The sequence below is a fragment of the Microcaecilia unicolor genome, unplaced genomic scaffold, assembly GCF_901765095.1.
Source record: "Microcaecilia unicolor unplaced genomic scaffold, aMicUni1.1, whole genome shotgun sequence".
Taxonomy (NCBI): Eukaryota; Metazoa; Chordata; class Amphibia; order Gymnophiona; family Siphonopidae; genus Microcaecilia; species Microcaecilia unicolor.
In genome coordinates this window covers 433,838-458,749 of record NW_021962903.1, presented here as the reverse complement: position 1 = coordinate 458,749, position 24,912 = coordinate 433,838, and the positions used below count along the sequence as shown (strand labels likewise).

At 43.6% G+C, this 24,912-nt stretch overlaps 1 protein-coding gene across 2 annotated transcripts in view; it reads right to left on the bottom strand.

Moving 5' to 3' along the window:
* Positions 1-207: 207 nt before the first annotated feature.
* LOC115458644 (E3 ubiquitin-protein ligase TRIM56-like) overlaps positions 208-24,912 on the bottom strand; it is a 64,580-nt gene continuing 39,875 nt past the window's right edge. For both annotated transcript variants that reach the window (XM_030188484.1, XM_030188485.1), the window contains 2 exons: positions 4,713-4,853; positions 208-3,159 (listed from right to left, as the gene is read on the bottom strand). In XM_030188484.1, coding sequence (XP_030044344.1) covers positions 1,128-3,140 — 2,013 coding nt within the window. In that variant the 5' untranslated portion in view covers positions 3,141-3,159; positions 4,713-4,853 and the 3' untranslated portion in view covers positions 208-1,127. The remainder of the gene's footprint in view (positions 3,160-4,712; positions 4,854-24,912) is intronic.

The following is a 24,912-nucleotide window of genomic DNA, read 5'->3' as shown; positions in this document are numbered from 1 at the left end:
TATTAATAGCAAGGCTGCAATAACAAAAAAATACAGGCAAAACAACTCACCACTGTGAATATCAAAAATCAAATCAAATCAAAATAATTCTTAGAGAACACTATCTCCCCTGTTCAGGGTTCAGGGGGTCTTCTACTAAGGTGGGTTAGCGTTTTTAGTGCATGCTAAACATTAGAGATGTCCATATATTCCTATGGCCGTCTCTAACATTTAGTGCACTCTAAATATTAGCATGCGCAAAAAATGCTAGTGTGCTTTAGTAAAAGAAGCCCTCAATGCGGTGTACAATAGTTCAAATCACAGTACAAAAACATACATCAAGAACGAACAGCATAAAATCAAATAAAAATTATCATTCACATCATTCTAATTCCTAATAATGCTAGGAAATATTAGTCTTAACCTTTCCTCTAAAAAGCAAATTATTTCTCTCTAACTTAATAAATTTGAGAAACGAATTCCAGAGGTGAACTGCCAAAAATTCAAAAGCAGTATTAGCAATTCTTAAAGATCAAACTTTTTAAAACGAAGTCTCTGATAGTCTATTCTGCACTATCATCCTGGGAGAGCAGCAGCAGTACCATAAAATTAAGCTCCTGCACCAGACTCCTCCCTGCATTCCCAAAGGCCTAATCAAAGAAGAGCACTGGGAACACAGGATAATAAACTGGACCCAGTGGGGGTCTAGTATGCAGAGAACAGCTATGCAAGTTAACCAAGTACCAGAAATAATCTCAATCTGCATTAGCTGGGTAAACCCAGCAGTACTATACACCCAAAGGATAACAACATAACCAGGGGTATGCTGGAGTTACTTGGCTAACCTTATTTACACAGGCATTTCAGACAATTATTTCATCCTTTTATCATTTCTTTTTCTGAATAAAGTTGTGTAGTCATGGTCCCCACCCTGGAAACTGGGATCCTCTGTACCCCTTCTCTTCAGGCTTGCCATTGGTAAAGGATTGCATCTACGGACACACCATATATCAGCTACATTGCAAAGTTTCATTGACATTCGTAAACTTGGTAATTCCCATGTATGCACACAATGACAGATAAAGGTATTTGCCTGTATCTCTTTCTATGATCTAATACAATTGCTCCATCATATGATCTACTTAGAGCTAGTTTTCGTAAATACTGATCTGAGTGTCCTCGTGAAGCAGAACAAGACGTCCATGGCTATCAACAGTGACAAGGCGTGGCTTTGTCATCCCGTCATTGGCACTCAGTAACACTTCCCCATTTTTTCCATCTGCTGAGAACTCAATTACGTCATCTGTATCAACCACCAAGATATTATTGGAATCATCCACGCACAGGCTGAAAGGCTTGGTCAGTATTGAGTTGGAACTATTCAGAATGTGGACAATCTGGCCAGATCTCTGAAAGATGACAATCTGCTGCCTAGTGAAGTCTGACACAATAAAATTCTCCAAGCTATTAACAGCAATAAAGAGGAACCGACCTCCCTCATACCCCCAGGGGCGAACACGATCAAGACACTCACCTTTGGTATTATAGAGGGAGACTGAGCAAAGAGTTCCCTCACTGACTGCCACATATTCCGATTCAAAAGAGGTGATAGGGTACTTGCTGTCATCCTGACTGCCTCGCAGTTTTAATTTGTGCTGGTAATTTCCACCAAGGCTCAGAAAGTAAAGGTAACAGCTAGCAGAGCAGGCTAAGGTATTTCCACAGACTACAACACTGCAGACAGTGATGTCATCATCTGGGAAAGTAATAGTCCTGCGGAGGTCACCATTAAAAGAGAAGCGCTTTATTTCATTATTCTCACTGTCTACCACCAGAATTCCTCCTTCACCAGGAAAAGCAGCAATTCCAGTGACCTTTGACTCATACTTATCCTCTTCGTCCTCATCTACGTCAAAGGTATTGGTACAGAATAGGTTCTTCACAGGTCTGGGAATGAAGCAAGAGTTATTTGGCTGGGGGTTCACCTGAGGGGCATTTGGTACTGACTTTGAAGAAACTGCATTTTCTGGCTGTTCACCTCTGTATATATTTTCTTCAGACAAACCTGTATCTGGTGTTTTCATGTCTTCTGAGAATATAACACAAAAGAGCTGTGATTTGGAAAGGATTTCATTTGAATCTAAACCTATATCTAACAATGCGATTTTGTTTTCCAGCCGTTGTGGTTTAAAAGTTTGCAGTTCTTTAATCCGATCCCCCATGGTCTTCTCTAGGTGCATAATCTCATAGTCCTTTCCCACATCCATCACCTGTTGTGAAAATTTTTTTGTGTTGACTGCCTTGTCCATTTGGCTCTGGAGTTCTTGCATTACTGAAAGGTATTTTTCCATTTGATCTGTCTGAAATGTAGACAGTCTTCCAAGAGCAGCTTCTTTTTGCTCTGTTAGGTGAGCAGTGACTTTATTCACATAGTCAGTGATGCTCTTTTTGATATTATTCCCTGATGCTTTTAGCATTTCAATTGACTCCTTCACAGCTTTCTGCTGCTCTAAGATCTTCATGATGTTACTATCCAGTCCTTCAATCAGCTTTTTCACTTCAGGCCTTTTCTTCTGTACTTCATCTGCCATAGATCCCACATTATGCTGGATATGAACTAAGAGCCGACAGTCCCTGCAGATAGCTGAATTACAGGAATTGCAGAAGAACCTCAGGGGCTCCCTCTGGTGGTCCTGACAATACATCTCTTGATGAAGTCTCACCTCTGCATCATGTTGGCCCTCTAGGAATTCATTCAGGTTCACCACCTTGTGGTTACGAGTATGACGGGAGCAGTGATGGCCTTGGGTACATGGTTGACACAAAAAATCATTGCAATCCAAGCATCGGGCTATAACTGGCTGGTTAGAAGGGCAGATTGTGCATCTAAGGTCTTTTATCCTCTTGGACTCAAAGAGGTCAAGGAGATTATTAATTAAAAAGTTAGTTTTCAGGCTGTCAATGCCATCCTTGACATCCACCTCCATCCGGCACTCAGGGCATCGCAAAGAGTTCTTTTTTAAGAGTAATTCCAGACAATGTTGACAGTAGGTGTGAAGGCAGGGCAGAAGTTTTGGGTTCTTGTACAACTCAAAGCAGATCTTACAGCTTAGATAGTCTTCTCGGATCAGGTCAGGCAATGAGGTAAATGCTTGAGCCATCGTGACACCAAAAGAAGCGCTAAAATATAAATTATTAAGAAAAATATAGTTGAAAAGTGTCAATAAAATTTACAATATTGTGATTGCTGTGTTCAACTGAATATGTGGAAATAAGAGTCAACAACCAAGCTGAAGGTGATATAATTACATTGAGCTATTAATGGAGGAGTGGCCTAGTGGTTAGGGTGGTGGACTTTGGTCCTGAGGAACTGAGTTCGATTCCCACTTCAGGCACAGGCAGCTCCTTGTGACTCTGGGCAAGTCACTTAACCCTCCATTGCCCCATGTAAGCTGCATTGAGCCTGCCATGAGTGGGAAAGCGCGGGGTACAAATGTAACAAAAATAAAATAAAATCTTTGACAAGCTTTCAAGAGAATTATTGTCTCTTCATCAGATCAGTGAATAAACAGTGCAGTTACACCAGGTTTAAATAGTACATCTAGGTTTTAGGCTGTCTGCATATGCTAGTACAGCTCAGTGAAAGGGGGGTGGGATACACAGATGTGATGAGGCAGTTAACACGTTACAGTTTAAAGCCATATATCTGATAATGGGCAAGTCTCTATTGAGCCTGTTCAGGTGACCCTTCTCCTCTACGGCAAAACAGAGATTGCCAGACTGGAGGTGCAGCTTCTGTACTATGTCCCTGAAGGTCTCCTCTGTATACCTCTTTGGGATCAGACTTGTTCCCTGAATGCTAGGAGCTCTTGGCACCAAGAGAAACACATACGCTCACTAACTGGGAGATAATGAAACATGTGACACAGTGCAAAAAACTGGATAGCTCCCATCTTTCTGCTGGACTCCTGCCTCCGTCCTAGTATTGGCAAATTATTAATGAGGTTTGCAAAATGAGTAGAGGCATGTAAACTAAAACAAAGTCCTTTAAGCTTACCAGGGGGCCCTTTTACTAAGGCATGTAGGCACCTACATGTGTACAACACACGTCAATTTGGAACTACCGCCTGGCTACTGTGTGCCCCGGGCAGTAATTCCATTTTTACGCGCGACCGATATGAGCGTTGGAAAGTATTTTTTATTTTCTACTGCGCAGCGCTAGCTGGGCAGTAATTGGATGTGTATGAGTGCCGATGATTACTGCCCGGTTAACACGTGAGACCTTAGGGCTAAGTCAATGGGTGGCGGTAAGGTCTCAGGCCCAAAATGGACACATGCCAATTTTTATTTAGCCACACGTCCATTTTTGGCCCCCACAAAAAAGGTCTTTTTTGCAGGCTCACTGAAAACTGGACCTGTGCGTGTCCAATACATGCACCTACCGCACAGGCCATTTTTTGGCGTGCCTTAGTAAAAGGGCCCTTAGTTTAGGTGTTCCTCAAGGACTTAAAAACACTGTATTGCTAACAGCTGATTAATAACTGATGAAAATGCGCTAATTAAACCTTCAATCCTTCTAATTGGTAAGCCTGGAGTGGGTGAGTGGAAATCAAACTTAACAGAGACGAACTTTTATATCAGATTCTAAATAGACACTTTTTAATGCTAAACTATAGTCTAAAGTAAACTGTGTTTTTAAAATAAGTAACATTTAAAAAAAACACTGAAATTACCTATTTGTCCACGTTTTCCCAAATTTGAACACAATTTCTCAGCAGGTAAATACCAGTCTTCTTCTCTGCAGCAGCAGATGCTCTCTCAGTACATGTTCAGAGTAGTCTAGACTTGAATAGGTGATACAATGAACCACTTCACTGCAAAATATTGAAAAAGGGATCCATTGCTGAAGTCTGATTTGGGCTGATGAATATTGAACAACATAAGTACTGCCATACTGGGACAGACCGAAGGTCCATCAAGCCCAGCATCCTGTTTCCAACAGTGGCCAATCCAAGTCACAAGTACCTGGCGAGATCCCAAAACAGTACAATACATTTTATGCTGCTTATTCTAGAAATAAGCAGTGGATTTTCCCCAAGTCCATTTTAATATTGGTCTATGGACTTTTCCTTTAGGATGCCATCCAAACCGTTTTTAAACCCCACTAAGCTGCTTTTACTACATTCTCTGGCAATGAATTCCAGAGTTTAATTACACGTTGAGTAAAGAAATATTTTCTCCAATTCATTTTAAATTTACTGTTTAGTAGCTTCATTGTGTGCCCCCTAGTCCTAGTATTTTGGAAAGCGTAAACAAGTGATTCATTTCTACCCGTTCCACTCCACTCATTGTATAAACCTCTATCATATCTCCCCTCAGTCGCCTTTTCTCCAAGCTGAAAAGCCCTAGCCGCTTTAGCTTTTCCTCATAAGGAAGTCATCCCATCCCCTTTATCGTTTTCGTTGCCCTTCTCTGTATCTTTTCTAAATCCACCATATCTTTTTTTGAGATGCAGTAACCAGAACTGAACACAATATTAGAGGTGTGGTCGCACCATGAAGCGATTCAAAGGCTTTATAACATCCAATCACTCTTAATGTACACATAGGGGGCAATTCTATAAAGGGTGCTAAAAGTTAGGAGCCCAAAATCTAGGCATTAAGCTAGTATTCCAGAACAGCAAATCTGTGTCATGAAAGAAGATTTGGCATCTCCATCATTGAGGGAGCCGAGGCCGGATAGACTTATACGGTCTGTGCCCTACAAATGGAAATAAGACAGGTGAAGCTTTGGCAACCCCAGTGTTGTAGACCACTTTATTGTCAAATGCTGCTGGTGAGGGTGATGTGCAGCTCGGGGGGGGGGGGGGGGGGGGGAGTAGGGGAAGACATCTGAACTAGTAAGTTGAATACTGTCAGCTTCAATCTTGGTTATAATTACATATCATCTCCATCATGTTTGGCTGTCTATATGGTTGGGAAATGAAGCCACTGAGACTTGACAACCAATATTTAAGCATGGGTGACTGGGGCCCAAGCAAAGTAGCAGACATAGCTCTGGCTACCTTGTTGGGCAGATTGGATGGCCCATGCGGGTCTTTAGCTGCTGTTATTTATTGTGTTAACAACAGATTAAGTCAGCAAGTAGGCTCCTAAATTCAGGCGTCACCACATGCTTACTCAATGGCAGGTGTAAAAGGGCGTGCCTAAATCAGCAATTACATGTATTCAATAAAACTTGTGCTAAAATAGTTGAACTGCCCATGTCCGCACATGTGAAGGCCTCCTTTGCGGTTACACTCTAGAACGTTTTAGATGCCAAGTTATAGAATGGTGCCTAAGTTCACTTAGAGGGGCATTTTCGATATGACATCTAAGTCTAAAAATGCCCAAAATTCAAGTGAGGAACGTAGCCATTTTCAAAACAGAAAAACAGCTATTTGCTAGATGTCTTTGTGCTCTGTGCATTTATATTTTTGGTCCATTTTTGAAAAAAAAAAAAAAAAGTTAGAAAAATGCACAAAATCAAGTCATGTGAATGTAGGAGGAGCCAGCATTCTTAATAGACTAGACACACAGACATCCCAGGAGAGCAATGAAGCACCCCAGGGGCACTGCAGTGAACTTCAAATAAATGCTCCCAGGTACACATCTCACCATTGGTCTCCTATTTTGTCTGCTGAGCCCCCAAAACCAAAACCCACTACCCCCAACTGTACACCATTACAATAGCCCTTATGGGTGAAGGGGGCATCTATATGTGGGTACAGTGGGCTTCTGGTGAGTTTTGGAGGGCTCACAGCTTCCACCTCAAGTGTAACAGGTAGAGGGAGGTATGCACCTGGGTTCACCTGTCTGCAGTGCACTGCACCCACCACTACACTACTCTAGGGACCTGCATGCTGCTCTAATGGATGTCAGTACTACATCTTCGGCTGGCTTTGGGGGAGTAAGGGGAGGTCATCCTTGATTCCCTCCAGTGCTCATCTGGTCATTTAGGGCACTTTTATTGTGGTTTATTCATTAACAAAACAGGTCTAGACCAAAATGTCCAACTTATAGCCCTGGATGTTTATGTTTTGTTCCTTTATGGCAGAAAACCGTCCAAGTGTTAGGAATACACAGATCCCGCCCTTAACATGCCCCTGACACACACCCTTGTGATTTGAATGCACTTCTGACGGACTTCATAGAAAAACGTCAAAAATACCAGAGAAAAATATCTAAATGCAGATTTATACCACTTTTTGAATATTTTTCTCTTTTGAAAATAAGCCCCTAATAGGCACCTAACTTCTCTTTCACCCGTTTTGGCACTTAACTGCTGTTTAAAGTTAGGTACTTAATCTATTCTTCATGTTTCATAAAAAAAAAAAACAACGAATCTCATTCTCCACATATTAATGGTTGTCCACGCTGATGGAGGAAGTAGCAAGGTACTATCATAGGAATGCTGTGTAACAGCCAACAAAGGTTTATCCAAATCAACCCAGTGGCTTGATGAGAGGAGCTTATACCAGAATATACTGTAAATGCTCTCAGTATAGCCACTCAATAGATCCTGAGATCAGGGAACCAGAAGACAATCTTATCTCTTTTGCATCAGTAAGTGAACTTTATGCAGTTATGGGACAACTGCCTTGCTACAGTAATTTTAATATTCTTGATTTTAGATGTTTAAAATGTATTCTGTCACTCGTACAAATACATCATAGGCAATATGTTGGTTTTCACAATAACGCCCCCCCCCCCACATCCACAGTGACTTAACTGTAAATGATTTAAATCCCCAGTGACCTCTAGCATTTAGGGGTAGCTTATTTGACAAACTATCTGGTTTCATGATAATGTTTAAGTCAAGATACTTAATAGACCTAGAGACCACTTGAAAAACTGATGTATATAGGATTATTTTAAAAGGAAATAAGTAGGGAGATTGTGGATGCCTGTCAAAGTGCCTTGCTCAGACAAATGGTGACGGAACCCACGAGGGAAGGGTCGATGCTGGATCTAGTGCTCACGAATGGAGGTACTGTTTCCGATATCCGGGTGGGTGCACACCTATGTAATAGTGATCATCACACCGTGTGGTTTGATATAAGGGCGAAGGCGGAATGCGGACGCACAAAACTCAAAGTACTGGATTTCAGACGTACTGATTTTGATAAAATGGGGGAATACCTGAAGAAGGAGCTGTTGGCGTGGGAAGGCGTAGGAGATGTGGAAAAACAGTGGTCCAAGCTAGAAGCTGCTATAAATATAGTGACTGATCTTCGTATGCCTTGTAGCGCTATAGAAGTGTTAAGTAGTAGTAGAAAGTAAACAAAAACAAGAGAAGCAGGAAGCCTATATTGTTCTCCAAACAAGTAGCTAAAAAATAAGAGCAAAAGAGGCTTTGTTCAAGAAATACAAAAGAACGCAACAAGAGGATCACAGAAAAGATTATCAGATTAAACTCAAAGAAACGAAGAGGGAAATACGGCTAGCGAAAGCGCGAGCAGAAGAAAAAATGGCTAAAGATGTAAAGAGAGGTAACAAGACCTTTTTCAGATATATTGGAGAAAGGAGAAGAGATACAAATGGAATTGCGAGACTGAAAGATAATGAGAATGGCTATGTGGACAGTGATGAAGATAAAGCGAACGTGCTAAACAATTATTTCTCTTTGGTGTTCACGGAGGAAAATCCTGCAGAAGGACCACGGTCGACTGCTGAGGAAACATCTGGGAATGGAGTGGATACTGCGCCGTTTACGGAAGAAAGAGTTTATAAACAGCTGGAGAATCTGAAGGTGGACAAAGCTATGGGGCTGGATAGGATACATCCCAGGATACTGAGGGAGGTCCTGGCGGGACCTCTTAAAGATTTATTAATAGATCTTTAGAGATGGGAGAGGTTCCGCAAGATTGGAGATGAGCGGATGTGGTCCCTCTTCACAAAAGTGGAGACAGGGAAAAAGTGGGAAACTACAGACCAGTAAGTCTCACGTTGGTGGTAGGAAAAATAATGGAGTCGCTGCTGAAAGAAAGGATAGTTAACTTTCTAGAAGCCGACGGGTTACAGGACCTGAGGCAACATGGCTTTACCAAAGGAAAATCCTGCCAAATGAATCTTATTGACTTCTTTGACTGGGTGACCAAAGAACTGGATACAGAACGTGTGCTAGATGCAATCTACTTGGACTTCAGCAAAGCCTTTGATACGGTCCCCCACAGAAGACTCGTGAATAAGCTGAAAGGGTTGAACTTAGGACCAAAAGTGGTGAACTGGATAAGAAACTGGTTGACCGACAGGTGGTAGAGGGTGGTAAATGGAATCTGCTCGGAGGAAAGGAAGGTGAGCAGTGGAGTTTCTCTGGGGTTGCTGCTGGGGCCTATTGCTGAAGGGTTGGAAGGAAAGGTATGCCTTTTTGCAGTTGACATGAAAATAGCCAATAGAGTGGATACCCTGGAGGGAGTAGAAACGATGAGAAGGGATCTCCGAACCTTAGAAGAATGGTTGAGGGTCTGGTAGTTACAATTTAATGCCAAGAAGTGTAGAGTGATGCACTTGGGGTGCAGAAACAAAGAGAGAGATACCGAATAGGAGGGGAGAGATTAGTAAGCTCGACTCAAGAGAGAGACCTTGGGGTATTGGTGTCTGAGCATAGGCGCCCGGTATAAGAGGCTTGGGGAGCCGCTAGCAGCAGTCTGATTCTCCGACGCAACGCCGGCCCGACACGCCGTCTTTCTTTATCTTTTCCTTCTTCTAGACCCATCCTCTCTGCCTCCAAATCTCCTGGCTCATCAGGATGAATCGGCAATACGATTACCTGCGCTCCCAAGCCCCGAAAAACTCGGTGCTGCCCCCTGCAGCAGCTCTCTTTCAACGCTCCTCCCTTCTGGCGTCACCTCGTCCCGGTGGCAGCCCTGACATCACCACTTCCCCACAGAAATGGCCCGAACCGACGATGCACGGATGCTTCAAACGCCGGCCCTGGAAAAATTAGCGCTGCTCCCCGCAGCTCCTTTACCACCAGCAGCCCAGCAACCTTGTCCCTACCCGAACCCCTCCAAAGCCCCAAACAGCGATGCCGCTTCCTCCCGAGTTCCCTCTTGCAGCGCTCCTTCCTCCTGGCGCCACGCAGTACCCGGAGCGCTCCTCCCGAACTCCGGTCCTCGGATCACCTTCCCGAACCGGCCTTAACAGGACCGAAGATAACCTGGCACCCTGGCCACATCGAGATGGCCCCATTCAGCCAGCATCTCCAAAACCCAGCCTGCTCTGCCATGCCCAGTTCCGGTGCGCCGCGTCCCTCCTGCTCCTCTTCGTGCATGACGCGGGGATCCCGGATGGAGACAGTCAGAGCGCGGGAAGGGGTGAGATGGATTGGCAGAGCCTCGTAGGGTTGGGATGTTCGTGATGTGCAGGTCTCAGACAGTCAGTCTTCCCTATGCGAGAGCGATGCAACTTCCTGTTCCGCGCGGGAGGGGCCGTCTCTGAATAGGGAAAGGAAGACTCAGGTTAACAGTGGTTGTCTGAGGTATTGCCACTTCCTTCCCAGACCCAAATAATTCAAGAGGAAACTGTGGCACGTTGGATTTCAAGAGAGGTAGGTGCTGACTCTGAAGGTTTAAGTCAAAATAAAAAAATAAATATTTTGTTTCATGTACATCTCTTTTGTTAAACATAACTAAATGGGCTATAAACCCCTAATGCTTTTGATTTTCCTATATTTTGTTTGTGATGACTTATACTGTGCCAAAATTGAAATATGAAAACTGTTCTCTCTATCTGGTTGTTAATAAAAGGAGCTCATTGTCAATTTCCACCCTAAAAGGATGTTTTGTGGCTGTACATGACATGAGAATTGTGATATGATCCCTTGTTTCATATTGTTGACGGTCTGCATTTTTCATATGGGTGGTATATTGGTGTATTAGGTTCTGCCCAGTGTAATATTTATGGTACAGTAAAGTTCTGAGTGTGTTTTAGCACAAAGTTGAGCATAGTGTTTTGCAGTTGAGTGATTGTGGTTAGTATATGCCTTGAGCAACTACTTTATTTGACATATGATATATATCTAATATCTAAATTTAATAAAAGGTATTAATTGTGACTATTATATTTTTACTTATTTTTTTTTCTGTGTGTTGTCAGACAATTATGGATGTAAGCTCCACCCCTGGCCCCACCCCTAACCACGCCCCCTTTAGCCTCCCCAAACAGTTGGGCCACTGACCGCCTATGTGTCTGAGGATGTAAAGGTGAAGAAACAATGCAACGGCCATGGCCAAAAGGATGCTAGGCTGCATAGAGAGGGACATAACCAGTAGAAGGAGGTGTTGATGCCCCTCTACAAGTCGTTGGTGAGGCCCCACTTAGAGTACTGTGTTCAGTTTTGGAGGCCGTATCTTGTTAAAAATGTAAAAAGACTGGAAGCGGTGCAAAGAAAAGCGACAAAAATGGTATGAGATTTGTGTTGTAAACTGTATGAGGAGACTTGCTGACCTGAACATGTATACCTTGGAGGAAAGGAGAAACAGGGGTGATATGATATAGACGTTCAAATATTTGAAAGGTATTAATCCGCAAATGAACCTTTTCTGGAGACGGGAAGGCGGTAGAACTAGAGGACATGAACTGAGGTTGAAGGGGGGCAGACTCAGGACTTAATGTCAAGTAGTATTTTTTCACGGATAGGGTGGTGGATATGTGGAATGCCCTCCCGCGGGAGGTGGTGGAGATGAAAACGGTAATGGAATTCAAACATGTGTGGGATAAACACAAAGGAATACTGTTTAGAAGGAATGGATCCGCAGAATCTAAGCGGAGATTGGGTGGCGACGCCGGTAATTGGAAAACAAAACGGGAGCTGGGCAGACTTCTACCATCTACGCCCTGATTGTGACTGAATAGATAGAGATGGGCTAGAGTGTAAATTTTAAGAGGCTTCGACATTAGCTTCATAACTTAGTACAAGAACACTGTTGGGCAGACTGTTGTGTAAGGACAAATCAAACTCGGGTATACATATAAAGTATCACATACTATGTAAAATGAGTTTATCTTGTTGGGCAGACTGGATGGACTGTACAGGTCTTTATCTGCCGTCATTTACTATGTTACAATTAAAACTGGGGTTTTCATGTAGAAGTCACACTAGGAGTAAGAAGCCACTTAGATTTAAGCAGCATGAATGAGTAAATTCTGGGGTTCTTACACATGTGTATGTGGACATGTGTAAATTGAGGAGCAAAAGAGCAACAAAGATCCTCATGGGTGAAAAAGGAAAAGAACAGGAGGAAGTGAGGTCCAATAAAAATGAAGAACCTAAGCAGAACTGTTTATTAAGAAGACTGTTCTGCTTTTACATCTTGGATTCTTCGTTTTGATCAGACCTCACTTCTTCTTTTCACATGTGTAAATAACCATTTTCCAGCTACATGATATTCTGTAAGGATGTAGCTAATATTTAATGGTGCATACTTTGCAAGTGCTCGATCAAATGGGAGGAGTTTGGGCAGAGTGCACATTTACATGTTCTTTAACAGCAGGTGTAAGCATTCACACCACATTTATGGCTGGTAAAAGCAATTGTGTCAAAATCGTATGGGGTCTACATCAGAAGAAGTTCAAGAAGAGACTTGAAGACCTGAATCTGTAGACCCTGGAGGAGAGGCCGAACAGGAGCAAAACAACCTTTTCCAAAAATGGAGAGGCTATCGAACTACAAGACATGAAATGAAGATGCAAAGAGGGAAACTTAAAAGCAACATTAAAAAAAAAATACTTTTTTTCATGGAGAGAGTGGTGGATTGGTGTGTGTGTGTGTGTGTGTGGGGGGGGGGGGGGGGGTCAAAAAAGTGAAGAGAAAAAAAAGGTGTGGGATAAACAAAGAGGATCCCTATATGGCATGAAGCTTGAATGAAAGTATAGAGTATTTCCACTCACAGTAAAAAGTAAAAAAAAAACAAAAAAAACTTTCACACTTTAAAGAAAAAAAAGGAGACCCAGACAGGAGTACGGGGTCAGCTACAAATCTAAACAGAGGAAAGGGGTGGGGGTGGGTAATCCACATGAACTCAAATGTACAACCCTGGCTGCCTTTCTGGGCAAACAGGATGGGCCATGCTGGTCTTCATCTGCTGTCATTAATTGTATTCTGTCACAGCTTTGCATTGCTAGGACTCGTCTGCATCGGGCACCATGCTGAAGTCTTTTTACTCCCTTAGCAAGATACAGTCTCCAAAGTTGAGCTCCAAATGCAGTCTCACCAACAACTTATACAGGGGCATTATCATCTCCTTTCTTCTGATGGTTAAGACCAGTGTTTTTTTTGTAGGAATAAAGGTACTGGTACTCAATGTGGGCAGGGTGACCATCTATGGCTCTGCCCCCTAGGTTGGCCACACCCCTTATACCAGCCATGGTGAATATAAATAAGCATCATTGAAATTTTATACCAGTATAGGAGAAAAAAAATAACTTTTTTTTCATTATAATTTCTGTAAGCTGATACTGCTCCAGTATACCCAGTGCAAAATAAGAAAGCAGATGTAAATTCTCAAATTGGACATTTCTTTATCCTCCGCTGGGTCCTCCATGGAACTGACTGGAGGAGGTATAATATGGTTCCAGCTTTTGCTTATTTTCTCCATCCATACGCAGTTTTTCTCCTCTCTTCCCTTTACCTCATCTCCATCTATGTGCATCTTCTTTCCTCTTTCCTCTACATGTCCAACATTTATCCTCTCTCCCCTGTCCGCCCATCCATGTCCAGCAATTCTCTCTCGCATGCTCTCCTCTCCATCCATTTTCAGCATTTTTACTCTCTCCCCTGCCCTCCCCTCCATGTCCAGTGATTCTCTCTTCCCTCACCTCCATGCCCAGCATGTCTTTTGACCCCTGCTCACCCCTCTCATCCATGTCCAGCGATTCTCCTCTCCCCACTACTCTCCTCCTATCCATGTCCAGCGATTCTCCCTCCCATCCTCCTCCCGCTGCCTGCCAGCCCCCTTCTCCCATCTGAGACCCCCCCCCCCTTTTCAGCCACCCCAACCCAGTCCCCACCTGCTTACCCTCAGTTCCTTGGGCAGCTCCATTCTCTCTGCCACCCGGCCCCCTGCATTTTAAAAATCTCTGAATCGGCAGCGCAACGCCTCGCATCTGCAAAACAAGATCACCTTGGGTCTTCCCTCACTGTGTCCCGCCCTCATGGAAATAGGAAGTTACATCAGAGGAAGGTGGAAGGTCCGAGGCGATCCGCTTGTTTTGCAGACGCGAGGTGCTGCGCTGCTGATTCAGAGATTTTTAGTAAGCCACTAATTAAGAGAGAAAAAAAAAGGTGCTGGTACACTGTACCGGTGCAAAAATAGAACTGGTTAAGACCCTCTCAAAGCAGCCTAGCATACTTCTGGCCTTGTCACATTATTTCAAAACCATGAAATCCTCAGGCAAATATCGCTCTGAGGACATTTACACCTGCTGTATAAGATCTATGAGTGAGGACCTGTAATTGTTGCTGTGTATGTGTTATTTTATTAATTTATAGTGGTTTAATGTTATCTTTACATATTTGATTGTATGGGAAAATTAGGTTCTTACCATGGTAATTTTCTTTCCTTTAGTCATAGCAGATGAAGCCATTACGTATGGGTTGTGCCCATCAACCAGCAGGGGGAGATAGAGAGCACTCAACTTTTCTCAGTGCCTCATGGCCAGCTAGCTCCACTGCCTCTTCAGTATTTGAAGCTTCCAAAGCAGTATGGCAACAGTATTTGAAGCTTCCAAAGCAGTATGGCAAACCGCAATGGGAATAACATGAACTTTCCTCACAGCGAACGATGGCCCCTTAACAAGGGCATGAACTCAAAAAAGGAGGGAATGAACTCATCCTCCTGGAGGGAATAAACTCGTCCTCCACTTTGTATAAACGGAGGGAATACTTGCATCCTCCTGGAGGGAATAAACTCATCCTCCCAAAACATGAACTGGAGGGAATGAACTCATACTCCTATAACTGTAACAAGAATCCTGAAGACTGTTTTCCGACTCCCCAAGGAAGGAATATAACTTCAGGAAACAAGAACAGCACCTAAAATCAGAATCACTGCAATACAGACAATCATACAGGGAGGGCTCATGGCTTCATCTGCTATGACTAAAGGAAAGAAAATTACCATGGTAAGAACCTAATTTTCCCTTCCTTGTCATCAAGCAGATGAAGCCATTACGTATGGGATGTAACAAAGCAATCCCTAAATAGGGTGGGAACAAGCCACACCACGCGCTAGCACCTGTGCTCCAAAATGCGCATCCCTCCTGGCAGCCACATCCAGCCTGTAATGTCGGGCGAAAGAGAGCTTAGAAGCCCATGTTGCAGCACTGCAAATCTCATGAAGAGATAGTGCTCCAGTTTCCGCCCAAGAAGAGGAAATCGCTCTTGTGGAATGTGCCTTAAAGGCTTCAGGCGGAGCCCGGCCAGACAGCAGATATGCTGAAAAGATAGCTTCTTTGAGCCAACGGGCAATAGTGGCTTTAGACGCTGAAGACCCTCTGCGAGGACCTGCAAACAGCACAAAAAGATGATCAGAGGTCCTGAAAGAATTTGTAATTCGCAGATACTGCAACAGAGTCCTGCGCACATCCAAAAGGTGCAACTGCCCAAATGAATCTGGAAACTCCTCCTCAACAAAGGAGGGAAGAAAAACAGGCTGGTTTAGGTGAAACGCTGAAACCACCTTAGGTATGAAGGAAGGCACGGTCCGAACCGTGACCCCTGACTCTGAGAATTGCCAGGATCCACCGGGGGGGGGGGGGGGGGGGGGGGGCAGACAGAGGGTCCGAAGATCCCTGTGGAAGAGCTCTTTTAAGAATGTATGCCCTATGCATCATTAAAACAAAATCAGAGGAGAAAACCGCTCCCTGACCGCCCGGATCCTGCCCAGGGCTATGAGCTCTATTATTAGCCTCACTCAGAGGACCCCCCCCCGAATTCAGGGCTCTCCGTCGCAACGGAGGCCTCGCCATGTGGAAAATCCAAAATGGCGTCCGCTGCCAGCTCAGAGCGCAACAGATTGCCGCTCGCCATGCTCGGGCCGGCTCTACCGTCTGTACAGCACGAATTACAGAGCCCCGCTGCTGATTTGCGCTTGCCACATTTAGAACAGCGCTTTACAGTCTCCGCAGCCATCGCCGAAAATGGCAGTAAAATTAAAAATGGCGGTTCGCGCCAAAAACGTCCCGATCGCGGGCCAGTCAGAAAACACTCTTACCTCACTAGACCGAGTATCACAGCTCCGGTCCTGTAGAAGAATCTCAAGAAAAAAACCTCTTTTCTAAGATCGCTGCGCTAAAGCGCGACGCGACTTTAATTATTTATTTATTTTAACGCTGTGAGGAAAGCAGAGGCAAAAAGAGGTAAATAAAATCACTCCGGATGCTCAGATAAGTAGGAAAGGCAGGGAAAGGCGAACCAATGTGCCTGCATCCACTGAGTGGGAAAGGACAGGGAAAAGCAAGCTAATATGTCCACATCCTCGGGGGGATGGGTAAGGCAGGGAAAGGGCTGACCTATGTGCCTTCAAAGTGAAGCTGCTATAGCCTATAACACCCCGGCTAACAACTGGCAAGCCAGGAGCCACCCCCAGGCAGATTTTGATGGAGCTCGAAGAAGCTGCAGCCACCCTGCTTGGGGAGATAGAGAATACTGAAGAGGCAGTGGAGCTAGCTGGCCATGAGGCACTGTGAAAAGTTGAGTGCTCTCTATCTCCCCCTGCTGGTTGATGGACAAAACCGATACGTAATGGCTTCATCTGCTTGATGACAAGGAAATTATATCTCAATTGTTTCGCTTAACCCTGCATAATATAATCCCTAACTATCTGTAACAAATTGTATTTCCAACATTCAACTCATATTGTAAGCCACACTGAACCCGCAAAAAGGTGGGAAAATGTGGGATACAAATGCAATAAATAAATAAATATCTATCTATATATCTATATACACACACCATTTTGTGTTGTCAACAATTATTATTGATTGACATGTTCAGCTAGGATACAGATGTAAAATATTTTTTAAACCAAGATGTCTTGCACATTTATTATATTTTCATACATTCATGGTACAGAAATTTTTTGTATAATTTTAGTCTGTTTTTCACTTTATTATTTTGGGTTCCAATATGTATCTGTTACATTTTTATGTAAATGTCAATGTTTTAGTTAATTCCATTGGGATTTCATGACACATCATTGCACATTTTTGCTTTTCACAGGATATTTATGTTCATGCTACCAGAATGGTTTATTATTAATCTGTCATTTATGCAAAGAGACAATCAGGGCTGACATGGAAGGACAGCATCGTGGGCAATTGAACAAGACTCCCATGCATAGGCGGTCGGTGGCCCAACTGTTTGGGGAGGCTAATGGGGGTGAAGCTTACATCCATGTGTCTGACAACACACAGAAAAAAAAGTAAAAATAAAAGTCACAATTAATACCTTTTATTAAATTTAGATATTAGATATGTATCATATATCAAAGAATAAAGTGGTTGCTCAAAGTATATCCTAACCACAATTGCTCAACTGCAAAACACTATGCACAAACTTGTGCAAAAACACACTCAGAACCTTACTGTACCATAAATACAGGGCTTTTTTGAGGGGGTACTTGGGGGTACTGAGTACCGGCACCTTTTCCAGTGTCTGCTAAAATTGACCCATGGACCACAAGTTTTAATGAAAGAGCTCAGGCTCAAGACACCAATTCTGCTTTGTCATAGATTCTGTGACTGGTTGCAGGGGGCCTGGCTATTGTGGAGTGAGTCCCTCAGTGATCACCCCACCCCTGAAGAATGACCTGCATTTGAGTACCGGCACCTTTTTTGCTAGAAAAATTGCACTGCATAAATATTACACTGGGCAGACCCTAATACACCAATATACCACCCATACGGACAACATCACAGACCGTCAACAATATGAAACAAGGGATCATATCACAATTCTCATGTACAGCCACAAAACATCATTTTAGGGTGCATGGTATTCACAATGAGCTCCTTTTATTAATGACCAGATAGAGATAAGAGTTTTCAAATTTCTATTTTGGCACAGTATAAGTCATCAAAAACACATAGAACACAACAGATACATCCTCACCAAGTATAGAATAAGTAACCACAAACTAAAATAGAAATATATAGACAAAAATTAAACTGAACCCCCAAGAGGCCAGATTCCACATTCAATGCAACACCACAGAAACAGTGATGCATATCCCTAGTACTGTGCAAAATATAAAGATAGCAGACGTAAATTTGAAAAAACTGACAAATACCAATCAGCACTTTACAAATTAAAAAATAGAAATAAAACAAAACAGAGAAAATAAGATAATACCATTTTATTGGACTAATACTTTTTCAATTAGCATGTAGAGGCCAAAACCTCCTTCCTCAGGTCAGTACTGCTGTTACGGTCCTGTCCTGACCTAAGGATGGAGGTTTTAGTCTCTGAAAGTTGGTCAAAACTGTATTAAAAGTAGTCCAACAAAAAAAAATCACCTTATTTTCATTTCTATTTATCACCACAGCTACAATACTACTGTATTCTAAAGCAAATAAATCTTTTTTTCTACCTTTGTTGTCTCTGGTTTCCGCTTTCCTCGTCTTCTCTTCACTCTCCCTTCCATCCAGCATCTGCTCTCTTTCTCTCTCCCTTTCATCCAGCACCTGTCTGCTTTCTCTGCCCCTTCCATCCACTGTCTGCCCTTTTCCCCTTTTCATATGGTGTCTGCCAGCTTCCTCTGCCCCTTCCATCCACTGCCTGCCTTTTCTTTCCCTTCTGCCTGTCTTCCTCTTTTCTTTTTACATATGCATTCCAGTATCTCCCCCCTCCATCTTTATTTCTCCTCTCTCTGTTCCCCATCCATATCCATCTTCTGCTTACCTCCTATTTGACTTTTTTCTCTCCATGTCCACTGTCATTCCTTCTGACTCACTATCTCTCCTATCCATAACCTCCCCTGTCCCCTCTGTGTCCCTGTCCCTATTCCACCCATATTCAGCATTTGCTCTCTGTGTTCCCATCCCCGTTCCCCCCATGTTCAGTATTTGCTCTCTGTGTTTCCATCCCTGTTCCCAAGTTCAGCATCTGCCCTGTGTCCCCTTCCCATGATGTTCCTCACCGTTCTCTCTCTTCTACACTCCCACCCCCCTTTCCCTTTGGTCTGGCTGGAATCGCTCCCCCTCCATCCTCACCCTCCTCACTTCATGCCCGCTCCGCTCCTGCACGCTTCTAAGTTCGCCATTGCTGATGCTGCTGGAAGCTTCGAAATTTAAAGACTAGCAGAGTGGGGCGAGCGAGGAGGGAGGAGAGCGATACCACACTAGTCGGGGGGGGGGGGGAAAGATGCTGGGACACCCCATGCAGGACCGTACCAGTTGGGGGTGGGGGAAGACATCAATGGATGGCAGCCAGCACACCCTAACGAGTTGAACCCGGGGCGGACCGGGACCGCCCCCACCGGTACGCCACTGCCCATAGGTCCCACCCCCTGAGTGCGCAGAGTTGATGGCGCCGATCGCTACCTCTTCTGGTAGTAGCGATTAAGGGTGCAGGAGGACTCGATGCCAGCTGCCCAGCCTGAAGGGAGAGTCACGCGGGGGAGGGAAAGAGGAGAACCGGTCTGGAGAAAGACGGAGAAACTGCTGAGCCTGCTGTTAACTTCTGGCTGGGGAGGCTTAGCCTCCCCAAGCCTCTTATACCGTGCGCCTATGCTCCCATGGCACAAGGCACCCCCCCCCCCCCAAAGGCCTACCATCATTAAACTAGAATTGAAGAAGCATGACCCACAGAGGTCTTCAAGTGTCATTAGTGAAAAATAAGAAGGAAAATCAAAGCAAGGCCTGTCAAGAGATGGGGCAGCTGCAAGGCCCTAAAGTGCACACCTCCTCCCATGCTGACTTCCTTTGGAAAGGGTGAGGTGACTGCTGGATCTGTGCATTCACTTCCTAATGGGCTTTTTTCGGTATATTAAAAGCAGGAAGAAGGCAAAAGAATCGGTTGGGCCGCTGGATGACCGAGGGGTAAAAGGGGCGATCAAGAAAGACAAAGACGCAGTGGAGAGATTGAATGAATTCTTTGCTTCGGTCTTCACCGAGGAAGATTTGGGTGGGATACTGGTGTCGGAAATGATATTTCAAGCAGACGAGTCGGAGAAACTTACTGACTTCACGGTAAACCTGGAGAACGTAATGGGGCAGTTCAGCAAACTGAAGAGTAGCAAATCTTCAGGACCGGATGGTATTCATCCTAGAGTACTGATAGAACTGAAAAATGAGCTTGCGGAACTACTGCTAGTGATATGCAATTTACCCTTAAAATCGAGCGTGGTAACGGAAGATTGGAGGGTGGCCAATGTAACGTCCATTTTTAAAAAAGGTTCCAGGGGAGATCCGGGAAATTATAGACCGGTGAGTCTGACGTCGGTGCCGGGGAAAATGGTAGAGGCTATTATTAAAAACAAAATTACAGAGCATATCCAAGGACATGACTGAGACCGAGTCAGCATGACTTTTGTGTGGGGAAATCTTGCCTGACCAATTTACTTCAATTCTTTGAAGGAGTAAACAAACATGTGGACAAAGGGGAGCCGGTTGATATTGTGTATCTGGATTTTCAAAAGGCGTTTGATAAGGTACCTCATGAAAGGCTACAGAGGAAATTGGAGGGTCATGGGATAGTAGGAGATATCCTATTGTGGATTAAAAACTGGTTGAAGGATAGGAAACAGAGAGTGGGGTTAAATGGGCAATATTCACAATGGAGAAGGGTAGTTAGTGGGGTTCCTCAGGGGTCTGTGCTAGGACCGCTGCTTTTTAATATATTTATAAATGATTTAGAGATGGGAGTAACTAGTGAGGTAATTAAATTTGCTGATGACACAAAGTTATTCAAAGTCGTTAACTCGCGACAGGATTGTGAAAAATTACAAGAGGACCTTACGAGACTGGGAGACTGGGCGGCTAAATGGTAGATGACGTTTAATGTGAGTAAGTGCAAGGTGATGCATGTGGGAAAAAAGAACCCAAATTATAGCTATGTCATGCAAGGTTCCACGTTAAGAGTTATGGACCAAGAAAGGGATCTGGGTGTCGTCGTCGATAATACACTGAAACCTTCTGCTCCGTGTGCTGCAGCGGGTAGGAAAGCGAATAGAATATTGAGTATTATTAGGAAAGGTACGGAAAACAGGTGTGAGGATGTTATAATGCCGTTATATCACTCCATGGTGCGACCGCACCTTGAGTATTGTGTTCAATTCTGGTCGCCACATCTCAAGAAAGATATAGTGGAATTGGAAAATGTGCAGCGAAGGGCGACTAAAATGATAGCAGGGATGGGACGGCTTCCCTATGAAGAAAGACTAAGGAGGCTAGGGCTTTTCAGCTTGGAGAAGAGACGGCTGAGGGGAGACATGATAGAGGTATATAAAGGAGTGGAACAGGTGGATGTGAAGCGTCTGTTCACGCTGTCCAAAAATACTAGGACTAGGGGGCATGCGATGAAACTACAGTGTAGTAAATTTAAAACAAATCAGAGAAAACTTTTCTTCACCCAACGCGTAATTAAACTCTGGAATTCGTTGCCGGAGAACGTGGTGAAGGCAGTTAGCTTGGCAGAGTTTAAAAGGGGGTTAGACGGTTTCCTAAAGGACAAGTCCATAAACCGCTACTAAATGGACTTGAGAAAAATCCACAATTCCGGGAATAACATGTATAGAATGTTTGTACGTTTTGGAAACTTGCCAGGTGCCCTTGGCCTGGATTGGCCGCTGTCGTGGACAGGATGCTGGGCTCGATGGACCCTTGGTCTTTTCCCAGTGTGGCATTACTTATGTACTTCATGCAGATGTATTTTGGTAATTGCTTCTGACACCTAAATACATCCACCACTGTTCACTTTTATTTTTAGATGTTTTATTCCTAATGCAGGCAGCCGCTGAAATGTGGCCACATAGAGCCTTGTTTATCAATAAATCACTTTCGTTATACACTGGTGTCTCCAGTTGTTCCTCGTCTTCCTGGTTTCTCCAAACTAAGTTGCATTTTCTTCTGCCGTTCTCTAATTATTGCCATTGAAATAAGATAGCAAGATATAGCCCTAGCCAGCAGCTCCAGGGGACCATCACATCCCTTTTGTGCGTAGCCCCCCCCCCCCCACTTTCAATTTATACCAGTACCTGGAAGCAATCCTACAAGAAACAGCTTAGCTATAGGTAATACCCCCTAATTATATAAAGGTTGCCAAAAATGGCGTGCACAATTTAATTGAACAAGTTAATTAGCACCAATAATTGGTTGTATAACAAGCAATTATTGGCATTAACTAGATTTAATTAGGATTTACACGCCATATATAAAATCTAGCCCATAGTGGCTAAATATCACAATTATTGGGGCAATTCTATAAGTAGCCATTTCGTCTTAGGTGCCCTGATGCTGCTTAGTAACAACCTATTCAATAATGGAATTCACTCGTTATAGAACAGTAGTGTAACCAGCATCGGACCTGGTGTAACTGCGGGTGTCCAGATGCTGCAAAGGCGCATGTAACTTACTGTAGTCTGTAAGCTGCATGGGCCTGGGTCCACCTGTCTGAAGTGCACTGCACCTACTACGAAACTACTCCAGGGACCTGCATGCATTGTCATGGACCCGAGTATGACATTTGAGGCTGGCACGAAATGTTTTTAAAGATGTTTTTTGAGGGTGGGAGGGGGTTATTGACCACTGGGGGAGTAACAGAAGGTCATCCCCGATTCTCATTATGTGAGTAGATGTGTTGGTCACAGGCACATTAAAAAAAAAGGATATTTTATTAATAATTAAAAATCCTGGAGGACTGAAGACATGTACTCTTAAAAGAGGCCATATGGTAACCCTAAATGTACCCTCTTTACATCCCCTGGCACAAACATTCAATGCATTAATAAATCCCTTCCTCTAAAACAGAGCTCACAGTCCATCAGGTTTTCAGGATTCCTTAGTGAATGTGTGTTAGATAATCTGCATTTAACGAAGAACTCCGAACCCAGTTCCTCTCTCAACTTCTCCCTCCAGGTTCTTACTTGACCTTTCTCTCCACTGTCCCTATTTCGTTTACCCCCAGATCATCTTTTATCCATTCTTGAATCTCCCATTGCCCTGTTTCCTGTCCTTGTGCTTTCCATCCCTATAGCTTGACTCCAGGCCTTCTCCAATGTTTCACTTCATATATAGCCCTATCCCAGGTTCTTTCCCTCCTACCTTCATTTGGCTAGTTTTGAGCTTGGTTGATGTATTTAGATGGCAGAAACAATTACCAAAATACATCTGCATGAAGCCCGGGTGAATGCACAGATCCTGCAGTCACCTTACCATTTCCAATGGAAGTCAGCATGGGAGGAGGTGTGCACTTTAGGGCCTTGAAGCTGCCCCATCTTGACAGCCTTGCTTTGATTTTCCTTCTTACTTCTCACTAATGACACGAAGCCCTCTGTGGGCCATGCTTCTTCAATTCTAGTTTAGTGGTGGTGGGCCTGCAAGGGGGAGGGGACTCTTGTGCTACGGGAGTCTTGTTCAGTTGCCCAGGATGTTCTCCTTCCATGTCAGCTCTGATTGCCTCTTTCCAACCTTCCTTTTTCCAGTCCTCCTTCAATTCTAAATTTCACCTGGCACCACTCCCCAGCTATCCACCTCCTTTCCATTTGAGCTACTAAGAGACAATGTGTTCATTATTCTCATAGCTAGCTGTCTTCCTTCTCCTCCTCCACAACCATAGGAATGCTTCTTTCTTAGATAAACTATACTCTTTCCTATTGTGATGATATGGCATTAGGTGGACATCTGCCTATCCCAGTGGTCTGAGTTCAGTGTTCAGGTATGTGGTACTTCCAGGTGAAGCAACAGATAGTTTTACTAAATGAAAAATTAGACATAATAGGCATCTCTGAGACCTGGTAGAAGGAGGATAACCAGTGGACACTGTCATACCGGGGTACAAATTATATCATAGTGATAGGGTGAATCGAATTGGTGGAGGGGTAGTATTGTATGTTAAAGGAGGGCCTTGAATCAAATAGATTGAAAATTCTACAGGAAACAAAACACATCTTGGAATCCCTATGGATTGAAATTCCATGTGAAAAGGGGAAAAGGATAGTGATAGGTGTGTACTACTGTCCATCTGGCCAGGATCAACAGACGGATGTAGAAATGTTATAGGAAATTAGGGAGGCTAACAAACTAGACAACACAATAATAATGGGTGATTTTAATTACCCTGATATTGACTGGGTAAATGTAACATCGGGGTATGCTAGGGAGGTAAAATTCCTTGACAAAATCAAGAATTGCTTTATGGAGCAGCTGGTACAGGAACTGACGAGAGAAGGAAAAATGCTAGACCTGGTCCATAGTGGATTGCACGATCTGGTGCGGGAGGTAATGGTGATTGGGCTGCTTGATAACAATGATTATAATATGATCAGATTTGATATAAGGTTTGGAGTAAGTATACACAGGAAATCCAATATGTTTGTGTTTGACTTTCAAAAAGGAGACTATGATAAAATGAGAAGAACGGTGAAAAAAAAAAACTTAGAGGAGCGGCTAAGAGGGTCAAAAATTTACATCAGGTGTGGATGCTGTTCAAAAATACCATCCTGGAAGCCCAGGCCAAATATATTCCGTGTATTAAAAAAGGAGGGAGGAAGACCAAACGACAGCTGGCATGGTTAAAAAGTGAGGTGAAGGAAGCTATTAGAGCTAAAAGAAAATCCTTCACAAAATGGAAGAAGGAACCGACTGAAAATAATAAGAAACAGCATAAGGAATGCCAAGTCAAATGCAAAGCGCTAATAAGGAAGGCAAAGAGGGACTTTGAAAAAAAGATTAC